This window comes from Pristiophorus japonicus, chromosome 14 (genome assembly GCF_044704955.1).
Source record: "Pristiophorus japonicus isolate sPriJap1 chromosome 14, sPriJap1.hap1, whole genome shotgun sequence".
Classification (NCBI taxonomy): Eukaryota; Metazoa; Chordata; class Chondrichthyes; family Pristiophoridae; genus Pristiophorus; species Pristiophorus japonicus.
In genome coordinates this window covers 124,521,090-124,541,525 of record NC_091990.1, presented here as the reverse complement: position 1 = coordinate 124,541,525, position 20,436 = coordinate 124,521,090, and the positions used below count along the sequence as shown (strand labels likewise).

At 41.5% G+C, this 20,436-nt stretch overlaps 1 protein-coding gene and 1 non-coding gene across 9 annotated transcripts in view; both read left to right on the top strand.

Moving 5' to 3' along the window:
* Positions 1-20,436, top strand: part of LOC139280084 (liprin-alpha-1-like) — a 150,203-nt gene that overhangs the window by 65,700 nt on the left and 64,067 nt on the right. For 7 of the 8 annotated variants that reach the window (XM_070899584.1, XM_070899587.1, XM_070899589.1 and 4 more), the window contains exons 2-6: positions 10,694-10,795; positions 11,946-12,110; positions 15,195-15,269; positions 18,575-18,682; positions 19,559-19,780. In XM_070899584.1, the coding sequence (XP_070755685.1) occupies positions 10,694-10,795; positions 11,946-12,110; positions 15,195-15,269; positions 18,575-18,682; positions 19,559-19,780 (672 nt within the window). Of the gene's footprint in view, positions 1-10,693; positions 10,796-11,945; positions 12,111-14,051; positions 14,067-14,209; positions 14,343-15,194; positions 15,270-18,574; positions 18,683-19,558; positions 19,781-20,436 lie in introns of those variants that run through there. The other variant, XM_070899590.1, reaches the window with a different exon arrangement.
* Positions 4,340-4,521, top strand: LOC139280459 (U2 spliceosomal RNA). Its single transcript, XR_011596708.1, has one exon. It is a non-coding gene; the product is annotated as a U2 spliceosomal RNA (small nuclear RNA).

Here is a 20,436-nt window from a genome sequence, read left to right as displayed (position 1 = left end):
AGAGGATCTAGGGGGGGAGGAGGAGGGTGGGGGAGAGGAGAGGAGGAGGGTGTGGGAGAGGAGAGGAGGAGGGTGTGGGAGAGGAGAGGAGGAGGGTGTGGGAGAGGAGAGGAGGGGTGTGGGAGAGGAGAGGAGGAGGGTGTGGGAGAGGAGAGGAGGAGGGTGTGGGAGAGGAGAGGAGGAGGGTGTGGGAGAGGAGAGGAGGGAGGGTGTGGGAGAGGAGAGGAGAGGAGAGGAGGAGGGTGTGGAGGGAGAGGAGAGGAGAGGAGGAGGGTGTGGGAGAGGAGAGGAGAGGGAGAGGAGGAGGGTGTGGGAGGAGAGGAGAGGAGAGGAGGAGGGTGTGGGAGAGGAGAGGAGAGGAGAGGAGGAGGGTGTGGGAGAGGAGAGGAGAGGAGAGGAGGAGGGTGTGGGAGAGAGAGGAGAGGAGAGGAGGAGGGTGTGGGAGAGGAGAGGAGAGGAGAGAGGAGGGTGTGGGAGAGGAGAGGAGAGGAGAGGAGGAGGGTGTGGGGAGAGGAGAGGAGAGGAGGAGGGTGTGGAGAGAGAGGAGAGAGGAGGGGGGGGAGAGGAGAGGAGGAGGAGTGTGGGAGAGAAGAGAGAGAGGAGAGGAGGAGGGTGAGGGAGAGGGAGGAGAGGAGAGGAGGAGGGTGTGGGAGAGGAGAGGAGAGGAGAGGAGGAGGGGTGGGAGAGAGGAGGAGGAGGGTGTGGGAGAGGAGAGAGAGGAGAGGAGGAGGGGGGAGGGGGAGGGGGGGAGGTGGGGGGGGAGTGGGGAGGGAGGAGAGAGGAGGGAGGAAGGGGGGCTGGACAGGGGAGGGAGGAGAGAGGAGGAGGGGAGAAGGGGGGCTGGAGGTGCGAGGGGGGGGGAGGTTGGGGTAGAGAGGGGAGGGAGAAGAGGAGGAGGGGGGAAGGGGGGCTGGAGAGGGGAGGGAGGAGAGGGAGGGGGGAAGGGGGGCTGGAGAGGGGAGGAAGGGGGGCTGGAGATGCGAGGTGGGGGTAGAGAGGGGAGAGGGGGGGAGGTGAGGAGGTGGGGGGGAGGAGAAGTGAGGGAGGGGGCGGAGTTGGGGAGGTAGAGATGGTGGAGGATGGCGGAGGGGAGGAGGAGGGAGGGGGAGGGAAGGAGGAGTGAGGGAGACTCTGACAAGGTGTGGGGGGGAGCGGGTGGATGGATTAAAGGGGAGAGGGAAGTCAGAAGACAAATCACGTTCTTCCAACCCCCTACAAGGGACAACGTTTGAGTGGATGATATCCTGAAGTCACAACACTGTCACTATTCACTTCATGCCCACTAAACCTGTGAACAATTGTACACAATGCCTATCCCATCTATGGTTGGGTGAGAGGGGGGATGGATACACTTGGACTGGGGTAAGACACGTCGGCTGGGGGAGGCATGTACTTGGACTCTGGTAAGGCACTTTGACTGGGGAGGCATGCACTTAGACTGGGGTAAGGTTGCTGTCTTCTGGGGAGCTCTGTCCTCTGTCGCTTCAGGAAGTCAAAGTGGATCGAGAAACAATTTGCAAAGTCAGTGAGACCTTGGGATGGAGGTTCCAGTTACACATTCCAGTGAAACTGCAGGGTGTGGCTTATCCTCCAAGGAGACCAATGATAGACAAAGGGTTGAGCATGGTGGCCACTCTGGCAGTTCAAATAAGCACAAAATGAAATAAATGCAAGTCCTTTCTTTCTATTTAAACCTAGTGCATTTACAGTTTATATCCTTTACAGTAAATTAACCTGCAATAAAGATTATTTAAAGTTCTGCACATGATTTGATGCATAGTTTCAGAAAGATTTGCTTTTATCTCATCAAAACATTAGAAAATACTTCATGCAGTGAATTACTTTGGAGTGCAGGGATTGCGTTGTTACCTCTCGTGCCTGACATGAATGAATGAGGAAGAATGCGTACAAAGTTGAACATGGCTTTTTATTGAGTAGTGCAATGGTCTTTTTGTTATTTACAAAGAGCTGAAAGAAGCAACATGAACTCTTAAACAGCCAAAGCATTGTAAATTAAGTAAGTACATGAATTGTATATTTGGGAAAGCCAGCAAACTCTTGGCTGGTGGTTCTAATGCAGAATTTACTATTTTGCTGTTAATTCTTTGCATTTGTAACAAAGTAGAAATAACTGCAGAACATTTACTAATTAATACTATAAATTAGGATGTCTATCAAATGGGGAAATGATTTAAACAAAGTGCTGTGATTTATTGTAAAATGCCACTCAGTGATGAGTTCTGGTTTAGTAAAAAGCTGGCTTACTCAAAGTCTTGTTGAGCAGTTGCCAAGTACAGTAAGCTGAGAATCCAGATCTTTCACATCAAGTGTTTTTTTGACCATCATGTTGTCGCTAGGATTTCAGCAAAACACACTGCAAACATTTTGCACGGTCAACTGTGACATTAGTGGTATCAGTATAGATGTAATTCTTCAAAATTTAGAATATTTCTGGAGAGCATTTTGAGCTATTTAACAGTAAGATGAAGTACATGTGGTTGCTGGTCTATCGCTGGTGTTTTGAAATGTATTGTACAGGTACAACGTCCGGAATTCCGCAAACCGGAATTGTCCGAAAACAAAAGCGCACTTCAGATCCTTGCCAAATGACCCTCGAGCCCGGCCCGACCCGACCTGCACGCTGTTTTAATGTCCGACCTGAAATACGGAAAAATACGAAAACCTGCATGGCCTCGGCCCCAAGGTTGTCTGATTCGGGATGTCGGATTTTCTTCTCAAATCCGAAAACTGGCATGGCCTCGGTCCAGATTTTTACCGAATTTGGGATGTTGTACCTGTACAAGAAACTTATTGATATAATCTTAAAACTTAAATTTTATTTTATTTTTTTCCATACCAGTACACTGAATACATGACTGCAGTGAATATATATTAGTAAGGGTCACTGGAAAATCGGATGTAGTGTAATTGGTTTTTGTGTGGATATGGGCCCAAAATTTAGTCTGAGGCTTCCTGTAGGCGGATGTCTCCGACCTGCAAAAAAATCTACGACTTTGCCTGGTGGTCAGGGAGGTTCGTAGATTCATGCTCTTGGGCCTCTTGGTACCCGTGGGTAGAGGCCCAGGTATCCCAGGGGCGCATGGGGTTTACAAGCGCTCCTGGTATCACATGGGCTTGCCCAACCAATAAAAGAAGGGAATCCCCATTCATACTATGGGGAGATCCGTTTGTACGGCTGGCAATCACTTAAATACACGAACACATGAAATAATAAAAACGTTACATTTAAAATTAATTAAAATGCCATTTAATTAAATATTTTAAACAAAAAATTTAAATGTCAACGCAGCTAAAAAATAAACTTGCCTTAATGGATAGGGTTTTTAATGTATAATTGAGTGATATTTTATTTTTCTATTTTTTTTTAAAAACACTTGCGCTGGTAAAAGAAGGCCATACGCCTGCTTTTACCATACCTAAGAATTTCAAAGGCTTTCACTGGGCAGTAGTTAGGCAAATAGCCCAACTCTCCGCACGCGGAGGGCCTTTTCTTCCAGATGTGTGTGATCTGTGAAGAGGATTCTTGACAGATCGCAAGTTCCGGGTTTCAGCACGTGCGCAGTGCATGTCTAAAGCCGGAACTTACAGGGTTCCTACAGGCATGTGCGCACCTCGTACGTGCCCATAGGGGCCGCAAATTCAGCCCAATTATAATGAGATTTATGTTTACATTGCCTTTTGTAATTAGCTGTAAAGCACTTTGAGACGTCCTGTGATTGTGAAAGGCGCTCTATGAATGCAAGCCTTTCAAGTCGTTTTTTTTCTGCAAACGTATTTTTGAAGCTGTTTGGAACTTGAAGCATACTTAAAGAGTGCACATAGTTGAGACTTTTTAGGACTTTTCTAATAGTGAAATTAGCGCTTTCAGTTAGGTCATTATGCTTCTGAAGGTGAGTATTTGGCATGCAACTGGCCCCAGGCATCGTCAATGATTCCTGTAGTCAGCATTAGCAGACGATGGGGCTCGTCAAGCATGACTCTCTTCTGGTTTCTCTTCCCACAGCAGAGAATGTTTGGAACCTCTGCTCAGCATGACGAAGAATGAATCTGCGTTTGTCCCCATTTCATGGTTGAGAACCAGAAACTAATATGGCACAGAAATAGGCCATTTGGCCCATCAAGTCTCTGCCAATATACCAAATGTGCCAACTAGTCTAATCACTTTGCCCTGGTAACCTCCCTTTTAATTGTTTATGATTTTCATCTGTGCCTGCTCGCGCTGACTAGTGAAATCAATTCATCACTAGGTCTCTGAGTAGTAGCAGTCTAATGCTGAGTGCCATTAAACCAGGCCTTGTACTGCAACAACAACTTGTATTTCGCTTCTCGGCCTTTTGGCTAAGATCAAGTGTAGTATCTGTTCTTATCAGTTTAATATCCCCTATCTGGGGACCAAATATTAAATTATTTTTTGGAACAGGGAGATGGAACAGGGGCTTGCTCCGTCCACTCCACGCATCGACCTGGTATTGCAGTGTTTCCAGGAACGGTGCAGCTTCCCCTCTCGGCCTTTTGGCTAAGATCAAGTGTAATAGCGCAAAGTGATCTTTGGCGCTGGAGTTGATCTGACAAAAATGAACAAAAAAAAACTTGTATTTAGATAGTGCCTTTAACGTTGTAAAATGTCCCAAGGCGCTTCACAGGAGTGTTTTAAAAAAAACCAAATACATTTGACACCAAGCCACATGAAGAAATTACAGCAGATGACCAAAAGCTTGGTCAAAGAGGTAAGTTTTAAGGAGCGTCTTAAAGGAGGAAAGCACGGTCGAGAGATTTAGGGAGAGAGTATGCATTCTTTCAATGGATGTAGGTGGTACTTAGAGAGTGTAAAATCTCCTCCATCTCTCCCAGGGCACAGCAGTTGAGTGAAGAGAAAACTTCCAAATCTGTATTATGCCATTCTTGAGGTGGCTTTCAGGCCGGACAGGTGAATAATCCCGATTATTTCACACTAATTTCATTGAAATATTTGAACCACATCTATGGGGAAGCATCTTACTTCTGCTCGATGCTTATTCTGCCACCAGAGGTCAAGAAGTTTCCATGGTGCTTTTAGAGCTTTGCTTTTGACCAGAAAGGCTCATATTTCATTTTCCGGCTTTCTTCAGTTTTTTTTGTTTTCTTTTCTTCTGGGCCTGTTACTGCCAGTAATTAAGAGGGCTAACTAATGGTCTGCACCTAAGCCCTTGACACTGTCTTTCTGACTTCTGTATGTGAGCTGCTTTCACACTTTGAGACCTGTACCATTGTTTCCTGACAACAAGTTACAATCTTGAAGGTAAGCTTGCCAGGATTCACTTAGATCTTGAGAAATAATAGAAGTATGGATGAAAAGATAAGTTTGAGGTAAGATTTAAAGACAGCGAGTCAGGCAAGAAGAAACTTGCATTTATACAGTGCCTTTTATGCTTTCTAGACATCCCAAAGCACCATGGGATCTTTTACATCCACCTGAGCAGATAGACAGGATCTCAGCTTAACATCTGTTCTAAAATGCAGCATCTCTAATCTGTGCTCAAGTCCTGGAGTGGGGCTTGAACCCACAACCTTTTGACTCTGAGGTGACAGTGCTACCGCTGAACTAAACGTAACGGGATGGTACGGGTTAGGGCAGGAATTCCCAAGTAGAGCTGAGACAGTTAAAGGACACATACTGGCTGCTCGTGGGTTCAGTGAAGAGCTTGAACTTGCAATAAAACAGGTTTGATCTGCACCATTTATTTAAAAAAATATATTTTCAAAGGTTTTGTTTTACTTGGTAATACTCTTTTTCAAAACTGATCATCTGAGATGTATAACAGCTTGCATTTATATACCACCTTTAATGTAGTAAAACGCCTCGAGGCATGTCACAGAAGCGTTGGTAAACACAATTTGATACCGAGCCACATAGAAAGAAAGACTTGGATTTATATAGCGTCTTTCACGAACACTGGAATATTTTTACAGCCAATGAAATATTTTTGGAGTGTAGTCACTGTTGTAGGAAACACAGCAGCCAATTTGCACACAGCAAGCTTCCACAAACAGCAATGTGATAATGACCAGATAATTTTTTTGCTATGTTGATTGCGGGATAAATATTGGCCAGGAGACCAGAGATAACTTCCCTGCTCTTCTTCAAAATAGTGCTATGGGATCTTTTACGTCCACTAGAGAGAGCAGAAGGAGCCTTGGTTTAACGTCTCATCCGAAAGACAGCACCTCTGTAAATGCAGCATTCCCTCCTCACTGCACTGGAGTGTCAGCCTAGATTTTTTTTGTGCATGAGATATTAGAACAGATAACCAAAAGCTTGGTCAAAGAGTTAGGTTTTATATGTACAGTAAGTACAAATGTGATTGGCAGGTGTTCTTTGAAATCCTGTTTATCTAGCTGGACATTTTTAAAAGGTTATATTCATTTATTCTGTAATCGGTGATCTATTTTCTTTTTGATTTTTGTACTGTTGCTATTAGTGGCGTTATTTCAGTATAACAAATATCAGTTGATTTATCTGTTGCAAAGAACATCTGGCTTATTAAATGATTTTGTGAACATATCCAACAAAATCAAATTGAGGTATATTTCCTGCAAGAAGCTGTTGGCTTAGTTTCCAAATGGTAAAGCAGTGGTGGAACATTTTTCATTTAAGCAATAGGTCACAAGTTCAAATACTTGGCCTGCGATAAAATGGAGCTCTTTGCAGAAACACTAATCACCTGTCTCGTCCCACTTGAATTATTTTTCTTAGTGACCAATTAGGAATGACTTTGCTGATCGTTGAAAAGTATCTGATAGCTCAAATTATCCTGTCCTATGGATACATGCTGGTGAATGCCCTTTAGTGAGAATTGGAGGGGAGGAAGAAGAAAAATTAAAAATTCTAAAGAATCAAATAATTAACTGCATGATTTTAGTCTGGAATAATCCTTTGCTTAATTTATTTCTTTAAACTCCAAAGAAATTATATTTGGGAAGACTTTCTTTTGATGGATGCATGCTTACCTGAATTCTGGCATTGTGCTACAGGATTTGCCCTATAGCCAAATACATTGAGTTAAAATGTACTCTGTTTAAAGTAAATTTTCCTTTCAGTTTTATAATTAACAATGTTATTTTGTTACGAAACATTATTTCTCAAGCAACATCATTTCTGCTAACTTGTGGGTGTGACTTTCTTTCCACTTGGATTCTGATTGGTTTACTTTACTGTTCTTGTGTTGTGAACTATATTACGTAAGTCTTCTATCCAAAACACACGCAATTAATAATCTGAGTTCATTAAATGGCAAAAAAATGAATTAGAACAATGATATAATATTTCAAGCCATCTGACTGATTATCCAAATGAATCAGACAACAAGCGGTTCTTGTTGACATTTGATATTTTAACCAATTTGTTATGGACCTGGGTTGTACCTGCTTAATTCTTGTTTTGCTTCTGCTGTCTTTTCATCTCTGATGTAGAAGGAATAGTAGATTTTGTAAGAAGTGAAGTCTTTTTTTTAGTGAGGGGGGCGGGGAGTCAAATTTCCTACTCGTGCCTCCCTTTTTCTTTTTATAAACACTTTGTAGTTGCTTAAAAAAATCTAGAATTTGAATTCAACCTTTCCATATTTAATATGCTCTTGAATTAATGGTGCAATTTATATGCTGAATTTTGTACTGAGAAAACGGTGACACTAATCCATGGGGTACAAATTCTACAGAAGCTTGCAATTATACAGTAAGATGAATTTACTTTGAAAATGTCAAATCTGTGGCAGTTGACAGTCTGTTGCATTGTTGCAATGGATCAGGGTTCATGTTCCCATAGAAGATAGCTGGTCTATTTCTTAATACCGGAAAAGTAGCTTGACCTTTTAATCTGACGTTGACATGCATTTAATTAGCTTAAGGGTTAAATCACTTTGGTTGCTTATAACTCAGCTGCTGCATTGGACCTACAGTTTTGTGGTCTTATACAAAAATAGAAGGACCTGGAGTTTTCTATGAAGTGTCACCGTGCCTTGTAGTGACTTTGTATTGCTGTAGGTAACAGCATGACAGATTTGCTGAGTGAATGACAAATTGCCCAGCTCCCATTGGAGCTACATATTTCTAACTGTATAGTGAACTGTAATGAAATGTCAGAGTAGGTTTGCTTATTATACAACTATTGGCTTGATTTCATATTTGAATGATTGATAATAGCAATTCAACCTCTTAATTAAAAAAAATTACTCCCAAGATACAGTTATACAATGACTTCATCTCTGTTTTCCGAACTGTAATCTAGACTTATTGCAAATTCTAATTGTTTTTTTAATAAACCTAAACTCTGAATGAATGCGCACTTTGTAGCTATGACTTTTCCAGAGTCTCATCTTGGAATGTACTTCAAATTCCTTGCACTACTCAAAGTAGAATCAATTTGTTTATAGCATTGATTCAAAGCCCACAATTTAAAAAAAAATACATGCACTATTACAACACTATTTGTAACTGAAAAACATCGCTGCTTCTTTCACTTTCAAGTTCCCTGTGCTTCTTTCTCATGGCATTCTGATTGAACTGCACAGTCTCACTGTGACGCGATTCTTCCGAATGAAGCACTTACACATAAACATTATTCATTGTCGAGGCTGGGCCTCTGCTGGTAAATGCAGGCACGCCTATGTTGCATTCATTTTCCTTTCCAACTAGTTTTCCTTCACCTCTGTCTGCTCTCCTTCACTCTATCTGCGATGGGATGCTATTTACATGGACATTTTGTGAAACACCTGTGTTCTGAGAAGTGAATAATTTATTTGTACCATTAAATATTAATTCAGCATGGAAACTGATATAGTATCATTACATACAGAATGATTTTCTTTTTAGAACATTGCAGATAATGCATAAAATTCTTTGCAAATATGGGTTTTATATTCAAAGTAGCAAGGAATAAGTCAATACACCTGTGCAATCTTGCATTCCTATGGCCTGAGTAATGTATATCGTGCAATGTTTTGGAGTAATAACGATAATTTTCACAATACCATGCACGCTTGGTACCCCTGTCACATATGTTGAGTTATCCAGAGGAGTGACACTCAAATGGAATTTTGTGATCTTCCAGTACTGTGCTCTCCTATTTACTTCTATTCCTCCAATTCCCATTGTTACAATGGAGGGACTCCAACTCTGGGCTTAAAGTTTTGACATAAAACCAGTGACAGCTTATGAGGCTTGAGACTGTGGAACTCTGAGGTTGCAGCACTGCCCCTGCCACCCACCCCTCCACCCTCAAAGGTTTTGGCCAACAACTGCAGGAGGACATTTCCAACTGTAAATAACAAATGAATTTCAATAAAAATAAGTGTGCGTTTTGGTAGGAGGAATCGGAGGTGACCTACTCTTCGGAAAATAAGAGTCTAAATGGGGTAGAGTGCAAAGGGATCTTAGGGGTATAGCTTCATAAATCATTAAAAATAACATGGTTTAAAAAAGCCACAAACAGTGCAAATAAAGCACTGGGGTTTGTTTCCAGAGAAATAGAATCCACATCCAGGGTAGTTCTGTTAAACTTGTATAGAACCTTATCTGATTGACTCATGATTTGAGACCGTGAGGTGGCAATATGGCATTATTGCAGATATGCTTTTAAGTGGTTGCTGTAAACATTTTTTTTAATTCATTCACGGAATGTGGATGTCGCTGGCATGACCCGCATTTATTGCTCATCCCCAATTGCCCTTGAGTGGCTTGCGAGACCGTTTCAGAGGGGAGTTAAGATTCAACCACATTGCTGTGGGTCTGGAATTACATATATAAAACAGACTAGGTAAGGACATTAGTGAACCAGTCTGGTTTTTACAACAATCCGGTCATTTCATTATCACCATTACTGATGCTAGCTTTTTATTCCAGATTTATTTAATTAACTGAATTTAAATTCCCCAGCTGCCGAGGTGAGATTTGAACTCGCGTCTCTGGATTACTAGTCCAGGCCTCTGGATTACTAGTCCAGTAACATTACCACTATGCTACCGTTCCTCCATTAAGTTTTTGTTGTAAACATTCTTACATAGGATATAGAGAACAGAAACAGGTCAGTACAAAAAAATTAGAGGCAACATTTCTCCCTCCCTAACAGTACTGTGGAGGTACCTTCACCACACGAACTGCAGCGGTTCAAGACGACGACTCACCATCACCTTCTGAAGGGCAATCAGGGATGCGCAATAAATGCTGGCCTTGGCACCAATATCCACATCCCAGAAATGAATGAATAAAAAAAAAATTGAGCACATTTCAGGAAGCCACAGTGACTGATATCACTAATCCTAATTAAGCCATCTACTTCTATAATTCAAGCTAACTTCCACTTGCAGGAATTCATCCAGCCCCCAAAATGATGCAGGTCCCTCACTGAAGTGAGCCATCAATTTTGTACCATTTATAGTTGTTTATTGATTACAGTTGACTCAGTCATATATTCGATCTGCTATTTCTGTCGGCCAGGACTAGTCACCCTTCTCTCGCAAGTAACAAGCAGGCCAAAGGATGGCTTTGCATTAGGTTTAAATTGTAATTGGGATAATGTGAAGAGTACAAAGAGGTAAAATACTTCTATTTTACTAATTGGTGAACAGAAAGATGCTTCTGTTTTGTGATGCTGTTTAAGCAGTGAGTGCTGGCAATTTAAAACTGTTGTATCTTTTTCCAGGAGTTTGCAGCACTTACAAAAGAGTTAAACGTATGCAGAGAGCATCTGCTGGAACGAGAAGAAGAAATTTCTGAACTAAAAGCAGAAAGAAATAACACTCGGGTAAGTGAACTACAAGTGTTCAAAATATGCCATTGCTTCATTTAATTTATGTTAACTTCCAACTGTAATGAAGGCTGCCATTCGTAGCCTCTGCAGGTGCAGTCGTATTTATCCTACGTCACTTATTTTAAAAGGAGTAAATGTTTTTTTTTAATTGTCCTAATGTGGGTGAGTTCCTTTTATTTCTACATTTCCCAGACTGAAAGTGAAACGTTATTTGTATCCAGTATTTTATCTCATCTCCCCCGATATCCACCTCATAAGCATGCTGATCCTGGAAGCTAGGTCAAGTGCTGTAAAAGGGGTTTGTGTATGGACTTAGGAACCTAACAAAGTGGCGATTCTGCTTAGAAGGAGGCCAAAGCAAATTCATTGCGAGTTTGAAAATACGTTGAATTATAGAACTGTGTGGATACTTCTTTTCAAGGCTCGAAATGCACAAATATTTATTGGCTGAAAATTTCCCCAGATATATTTTAGTTTGTCAACTAATTGAAATAGTTGTGCAAGTATAAGTGTGTCAAATAGAGTAATTTAACTGTAGTACTTTCAGAATTCCTTTCTAGCTGTTAATACTCCAGCACTCCAAAAAAAAAACACATGCTGCCTGATAACCACAACTTAGTGGTTAAATGTGACTTTTGTGGTGTGATACTGATTCATACAGATCAGAAAACTTCCAGATTCCATCTGCGCTGAGTGAGCTGATTTGAGCAGATGCTGTAGCATGGACACTATATTTGACTGCCAAGTAGTCGAGCTGAAGAGGTAGTAATCCTCCTGATCCAGTGAACTCTGCTGCAATGCATATGTTATCAGATTCTACCTCTTTTTTTTTTCTCTCCCCACCCCGCCAGCTGTTACCTCAGTACTTTGCCCTAATTGCTGTCTGTCCAGGAGCCAGTGGTGAAGAGCCCAGTGAGTGAGTGTGTGTGTGTGTATAATCTGGCCTGTGAATGGATTTTCTTTTAATTCACGCTGAGGTAACCTACAAAATTAGATCATTATAATAGTAACAGTTTTAATAATTAATTGAGACAAATAGATTCCATGACTTCAATATTTCTACTGCAACACTAATACAGAGAGTGGTATATTTAGAAAATGTTTAAATATCGTAACAATCTAATTTTTGTTGTTTGTTTTGTAGCTGCTTTTAGAACACCTTGAATGTCTTGTTTCTAGACATGAACGGTCCCTCAGAATGACAGTAGTAAAGAGGCAAGCTCAATCACCAGCAGGTGTATCTAGTGAAGTAGAAGTTCTCAAAGCACTCAAATCATTATTTGAACATCACAAAGCTTTAGATGAAAAGGTATTGTATTTCTGTACATCAGATTGTTCCAGACCGTAAATTTCACGATGTAGTTTGCTTTTCCTGGTATCTCAGATTGTGATAAATAAAGAGAATGCTCAGACAATTATTGCTACAATTGACCTGAAAGTAGATAAGCTTCCATAGGCTCTAAATCTTCAGTCAAATATTTTGGTGTGTGGGCTACTGATTCTCGGGGATCCTATCAGTCAGCAACAATGTGGGGGAAGAGGAGAAGGAGAGAAAAGAAGTGGAGGGCAAGTTAACCTGGGCACTTTTCATCAATTAGCCAAAAACAGGACACTCGTTCTGTCAGGTGCTGAGGGGTGTGAGAGGAGAGGGAGGAAAAATTAAGTGGAGAAAAACTAGGACTATTTTTTCCCCCTTACTGTCTGAGAATGTTGGAAGATTTTTCTCATGTTTCAGTCCACCCTCATCCATACTTTTATTACCTCCAGACTCATCTATTCCAAGATGAGATCAGCTTCTCATCTTGTACCCTTCATAAACTTAAGCTCAACAAAAACTCTGCCCGTTTCCTAACTAACTCACACCAGTCCCATTCACCCATCACCCATCACCCGTCTGCTCGCTGACTTGCATTGGCTCCTGGTTCAGCAGAGATTTTAAAAAAAATCTTCTTCCTCATATTCCGATCTCTTCGTGGCCTCGCCCCTCTCTATCTCTGTAACTTCCTCCAGCCTGACAACTTCCAAGGATTCTGCGTTCCTCCAACTCTGTCCTCTGTGCATTCCCCCACGTCCTTCGCCCCACAATTGACGGCTGTGCTTTCCTAAACTCTGAAATTCCCTCCCTAAACTTCTCCACCTCTCTCTCCTTTAAGACTCTGCTTAAAACCTACCTCTTTGACCAGCTTTTGGTCACCTGTCCTAATGTCATTTCTTTGGCTTGGTATCCATTTTTGTGTGCACTCCTGTGAAATTCCTTGGAATGTTTTACTATGTTAAATGTGCTACACAAAGGCAAGTTGTTGTTGGATAGTAATAGCACAAGAGTTGTATTTTTGCAGTTTCATAATTTATATTTCGGGTGACAAAGGCATAAAGTTTTCAGATCGCCCCTTCCCTATCTCTGTAATCTCCTCCAGCCCCACAACCCCCTGCCCCCCTGGAAATATCTACGCTCCTCTAATTCTTCCCTCTTGAGCATCCCTGATTTATAATCGCTCAACCATTGGTGGCCATATCTTCTGCCTGGGCCCTAAACTCTGGAATTCCCTGCCTATTCCTTTCCGCCTCTTTACCTCTCTTTCCTCCTTTAAAAACACTCCTTAAAACCTACCTCTTTGACCAAGCTTTCGGTCACCTGCCCTAATTTCTCCTTGTGTCGCTCGCTGTCAAGTTTTTTTTCTTTCATAACTCTTCTGTGAAGCGCCTTGGAACGTTTTACTATGTTAAAGATGTTATATAAAGCTTTCAGAAATAAAAAAATCTGTAGATGCAGAAATCTAATTTTTCAATTTGTGCAGGCTTTTGCTCTTTAGTTTTGCTATTGTAGAGCAGGCACTTTTATACAGGCTGAACTGCATGTGCCAGTGAATTGGCCTCTGGTCTTCAGTAGCTGTTGCATGCCAATTTGATTCAGCATTGGTTTTATCAAAGTGACAAATTTGAATCAAATTGGTACATTGTTCCTGATCCTCATGTTTAAATCCTTTCATGGTCTTGCTTCTCTCTATCTGTAACTTCTTCCAGCCATGCAGCCCCCACCCCAGACACACTCTTTCCCTTGAATTTGGCCTCTGGTGCATCCAGTTTTGGAATTTCTTTTCTGAACTTGTCCATTTCTCCACTTCTCTCTCCTTTAAGACCCTCCTTAAAACTCACCTGTCTGGGCAAGCTGTTGGTCACCCAAATCTAATCGCCCCTTCTTTGGCTCGGCATCCATTTCTGACTGACTATGCCACCGTGACAACGTCTTTCTATGTTAATTGCGGTAAATATAAGTTATTGATTCAATCAATAGCACTTGCATATTTGTCTGTGGTGGTGGGGAATAAAGTGGTAATTGGGAATTACATGTACTTTACTTTCATAACTTCTCTTCTCTTCTCCCCACTCGCCCTCCCCAAACATTAGTTTTATAAACTTTGGAGAGTATAGTTGTTGCCCTGGATAGTCTGGATGAATTGAGCAAACTCTGCAGTTCTGTTAGAAAACATCATCAACCCAAAGGCTTGCGTATGCATTAGAAGTCCTTTATATGTCCTCAGTAAGTAACGATTTATGGTAACACAGCAACAAAAGTTGTTTTAAAATCAAGACTAGCAGTATGTTTCTATTTCATTTTTGTATATGCTTATCAAATCTGAAGTGAAAGAATTAAATCCAGAATTGAAAAAGTTAATGTTGATCACTAAAATTTTCATCGAGCTCAGAGCAGCAACTTGCATTTATAAAGAATGTCCCAAAGTGCTTCACAGCAAAAACAGATGCTGAGCCAGGAAGGGAGAGGTTAAGGAGTCACCAAAAGCTTAAGTCAAAATAATGGGTTTTGAGAATTATTTTAATGGAGCAGAAAGAGACGGTGAGTTTATCATTTCTGTGGAGACATTAATGGTGCAACCTTAAACACAATGCAGCTATTTTAACAGAAATTTCTGTTAATTGCAGAGGATGCACAAAAGCCTAGAATTGGAGGATGGAGTATTCTGTTGGCAGGGGGTTTAAACATCAAGATTTTTTAAAAAAAAGTCTCCTGGGGGTGGGGACATTGTCGGGCAGTGAGAACAAGGTAATGGGAAAATGGGACTTGGTGTTAGACAACATTAATGCAAGAGTTTTGGACTAGTCTTTTCCTAGAACATGAAGGGTGGAGATCACCCACTGTTGACTGACTTAAAGAAGCAGTTGCAGTAGTCTGTCATATAACAATACTATAATTTCTCTGTAAATCTTAGTAAAAAGTTCACATCACACTGTAGTGGTTTAATTTCCCTCCCACCCCGGCCGGAATGTTGGGAAAACAACTTTAGTGAGGCATGAGCAATCTAGTTAACGTTGACACCTACATTGTAATGTGCATATTGAATGTTAATGTCCTATGAATTTTGCTGTTTTCTAGGTACGAGAGCGGTTACGAGTAGCACTAGAAAGAGTTAGTGCATTAGAAGAAGAAATAGTAATTAGAGAGAAAGAGGTAGGTATTTATGTTAGGCATTCCTGGCATAATTTGCTGAACTATGACACTGCTATATTCCTAATATATTGGCAACAATTTCTTTAGATCACAAATTAGAATGTAGCAAAGTAAAATGTACAAACTTGAGGAAATGTGCAGGAATAATGCACTTAATGGGATACCGCAGTGGAAGGATCACAGATGTTGTGTTTGTTATCCTTTCTTTCTGAGGAGTTACTGAGTTTTAAGCTTCTTTGTCGGACGCATTAAACATAGAAACATAGAAAATAGGTGCAGGAGTAGGACATTCGGTCCTTTGGGTCACGGCTGATCATTCACCTCAGTACCCCTTTCCTGCTTTCTCTCCATACTCCTTGATCCCTTTAGCCATAAGGGCCATATCTAACTCCCTCTTGAATATATCCAATGAACTGGCATCAACAACTCTCTGCGGTAGGGAATTCCACAGGTTAACAACTCTGAGTGCAGAAGTTTCTCCTCATCTTAGTCCTAACTGGCTTACCCCTTATCCTTAGACTGTGTCCCCTGGTTCTGGACTTCCCCAACATCGGGAACATTCTCCCTGCATCTAACCTGTCCAGTCCCGTCAGAATTTTATGTTTCTGCGATCCCCTCTCATCCTTCTAAACTCCAGCGAATAAAGGCCCAGTCGATCCAGTGTCTCCTCGTATGTCAGTCCAGCCATCCCGGGAATCAGTCTGGTGGACCTTCGCTGCACTCCCTCAATAGCAAGAACTTCCTTCCTCAGATTAGGAGACCAAAACAGAATACACTATTCCAGGTGAGGCCTCACCAAGGCCCTGTACAAATGCAGCAAGACCTCCCTGCTCCTATACTCAAAACCCCTAGCTATGAAGGCCAACATACGATTTGCCACCTTCACCGCCTGCTGTACCTGCATGCCAACTTTCAATGACTGATATACCATGACACCCAGGTCACGTTGCACCTCCCCTTTTCCTAATCTGCTGCCATTCAGATGATATTCTGCCTTCGTGTTTTTGCCCCAAAGTGGATAACCTCACATTTATCCACATTATACTGCATCTGCCATGCATTTGCCCACTCACCTAACCTGCCCAAGTCACTCTGCAGCCTCTTAGCGTCCTCCTCACAGCACACCGCCACCCAGTTTAGTGACATCTGCAAACTTGGAGATACTACACTCAATTCCTTCATCCAAATCATTAATGTATATTGTAAGTAGCTGGGGTCCCAGCACTGAGCCCTGTTGCACCCCACTAGTCACTGCCTGCCATTCTGAAAAGGACCCGTTTATCCTGACCCTCTGCTTCCTGTCTGCCGACCAGTTCTCTATCCATGTCAGTACATTACCCCCAATATCATGTGCTTTAATTTTTAACACCAATCTCTAGTGTGGGACCTTGTCAAAAGCCTTTTGAAAGTCCAAATATACCACATCCACTGGTATCCCTTGTCCACTCTACTAGTTACATCCTCAAAAAATTTCAGAAGATTTGTCAAGCATGATTTCACTTTCATAAATCCATGTTGACTTGGACCGATCCTGTCATTGCTTTCCAAATGCGCTGTTATTTCATCATTAATAATTGATTCCAACATTTTCCCCACTACTGATGTCAGGCTAACCAGTCTATAATTACCCGTTTTCTCTTTCCCTCCTTTTTTTAAAAAGTGGTGCTACATTAGCTAACCTCCAGTCCATAGGAGTCGATTGACTGTTGGAAAATGATCACCAATGCATCCACTATTTCTAGGGCCACTTCCTTAAGTACTCTGGGATGCAGACTATCAGGCCCCGGATATTTTTCGGCCTTCAATCCCATCATTTTCCCTAACACAATTTCCCGCCTAATAAGGATATCCTTCAGTTCCTATTTTTCACTAGACCCTCGGTCCTCCTAGTTCTTCTGGAAGGTTATTTGTGTCTTCCTTCGTGAAGACAGAACCAAAGTATTGGTTCAATTGGTCTGCCATTTCTTTGTTCCCCATTATAAATTCATCTAAATCTGACTGCAAAGGACCTACGTTTGTCTTTACTAATCTTTTTCTCTTCACATATCTATCGAAGCTTTTGCAGTCAGTTTTTATGTTCTCTGCAAGCTTCCTCTCGTACTCCATTTTCCCCCTCCTAATTAAACCCTTTGTCCTCCTCTGCTGAATTCTAAATTTCTCCCAGTCCTCAGGTTTGCTGCTTTTTCTGGCCAATTTAAATGGCTCCTTGGATTTAACACTATCCTTAATTTCCCTTGTTAGCCACGGTTGAGTCACCTTCCCCGTTTTATTTTTACTCTAGACAGGGATGTACAATTGTTGAAGTTTATCCATATGATCTTTAAATGTTTGCCATTGCCTATCCACCGTCAACCCTTTAGTATCATTTGCCAGTCTATTCTAGCCAATTCACGTCTCACCATCGAAGTTTACCATTCCTTAAGTTCAGGACCCTAGTCTGTGAATTAACTGTATCACTCTCCATCTTAATAAAGAATTCTACCATATTATGGTCACTCTTCCCCAAGGGGCCTCGCACAACAAGATTGCTAAGTAGTCATTTCTCATTACACATCACCCAGTCTAGGATGGCCAGCCCTCTAGTTGGTTCCTCGACATATTGGTCCAGAAAACCATCCCTAATACACTCCAGGAAATCCTCCTCCACTGTATTGCTACCAGTTTGGTTAGCTCAATCTGCTATACCTTTATTGCACGCATCCCTAAATTCTTGTTTGATGCTGTCCCCATCCTCACTACTGCGGTCTGTACACAACTCCCACTAGCGTTTTCTGCCCTTTGGTATTCCGCAGCTCCACCCATACAGATTCCACATCATCCAAGCTAATGTCCGTCCTTACTATTGTGTTAATTTCCTCTTTAACCAGCAACGCTACCCCACCTCCTTTTCCTTTCTGTCTATCCTTCCTGAATGTTGAATACCCCTAGATGTTGAGTTCCCAGCCTTGGTCACCCTGGAGCCATGTCTCCGTAATGCCAATTATATCATATTCATTAATTCTAATGTCAGCAGTGGCTGCCTCATGTATTGGTGATCACGGCCATTAGCCCATTTCCATTTTCAAGTTCAGTGCTTAGAACTGATACAGGATCCAGAGCCGAGCGCTGACTGAAAATAAAACGTCAGAAGGCTATATTGCCCTTCAAGCAAGAGCTTTCTTATACTGGGATGCACAATTGCCAAACCCTCCAACCTCTACCTCGGCAACTCATATATTCATAGCTGAAAGCTTTATTTTGAAACTACAGAATTTTTAAGAATTGCTCATTTTGCGTAACCAATTTAACTTCATACTTTGTTTCAGATATGCTTATTTAAAGAGCACAATGCACATCTTTCGAAGAAAGGTGTAACAGATGCATTCGAAGATGAAAATTGTGATGGTGATATTATACCAAGCACAAATGGCATGGTAGGAGTTCTTGAACTTAGATTTTTATGCTGCATTTTGTAGTTACTTCCTACAATTAACCACATCATGAACTAAGGTACATGGGAGTGATTTTAAAGTTGTAATTTAATTGGTGCAAAGGAATGATCTCTTGTACTGCAGGAATGAAGGGGAGTAGTTTATAACCACTTCAAAGCCTGAGGTTACATTGCAGGTTTGCCTGGTATCATGGAATGGTGATGGAATGTGGATAATGCTTCACTGGTATGTAAAGAGGCTTTTGGTTGGTGGCATACAAAAATAAGTTCATTTATTTAACCTCCGGATACAAATGAAGAAGCTGTGCGCAAATCAGTGGGGCCGGAGGGGGCAGAATGGGGGTGAGAATGCTCATCTGGAGCTGGTATGCAGTCTGTCCTTCATAGATTTGTAGTTCTAGACAACACTTAATGCATTACCTGACTGCCACTAAATTTGCGTCAGGAACAATGTTCCCTGTAATTAATTTTTTTGTGCGTGGTCCCTTTAACTGGCGGAGCGGACCATTTGCAGCTTGAATAACTCTCCCTCCAGACAAAGGGGTGCATTCAGACCCAGTTTTTCACTTGGATCCTGGAACTCTTGACAGCAGCCATATTTGTAACACCACATGCAAAAAAGTTTGTGAATGGACCCAAGCCATCTCATTCTGTGGCCTTGTGGTGCTCTATCAAGACCGATCAATTCCACAATCTAGTTCAGCAAATATCACTTGCTACTGTTTCTATATATAGATATCTCAACATTTTTTGTAGGTGGGGAATTCTATTGGCTTTTTCCTTTTTAAAAATAAAAAGGTTACAATTGTGTACCATTAATACATTTAATGGAAAAAAAATTTGCTTTTTTTTTAAACAGAGATTTTCTAATAGTTCCATAAGCCACGATGAAGATTTGATTAAAGTAATAGAGCTTCAGGAGACGATAGATAAACAAAACAAGGAGCACGGGCAGGTAAAGGATCGGCTGGCTGCTCTCTCTAGTAGGGTGTCAGAGCTTGAAGAAGATCTGGATACAGCCCGTAAAGACTTGATTAAGTCTGAGGAAATAAACACTAAACTTCAGAGGGACTTGCGTGAGGTAAGAATACTAAGGTAAAGTTACTTTAAAACAGCTGTGCGAACCCAACTCAAACATGGATTTATATAGATTTCTAGGAGTATGTTTTGCCAAATTTGAATGTAATTAAAGAACGGCATTACTGCATTGACCAAACAATGTGTTATAGGAAGTAACCAGTTATTATAAATGCCATTCTTTGTGACTATTTAACAAACTGGCAACCTGACAGAAGCTTGCTTAACCATCTAATGTTGGTTTTGGGCTCCTACCGTTGGAGCGAGTGATGGCTATTTTTTTTCCAGTTAGGCTGCTAGATGAGCACTATGTTATGGTGCGTATTAAAGGTGATTACAAGTGAGAAAGCCAAAATGGTTATTTATGTAATATTGACCATGCTTAGAATGCTCCATGATTCAGTCTGAAGTTGCGGTAATACAGTATGCGGGGGGGAGGGGGGCGGTGGGGGAGATGAAGAGAAAAAGTATTGGTTCCATATGAACTGAGGAAAAATAGTGCGCACGGACATACTGGCATTTGCATAGCAGATTTAGGAAATCTGAACTTTTAGCAAAATCTTCAGAAATGTGCGTCTGATTTTTACAAACAGTACTTTTTAAAGAAATAATACAGAAAGACATTAATTTTAGTGCTGATTTTTTTTTACCAGAGGAAGT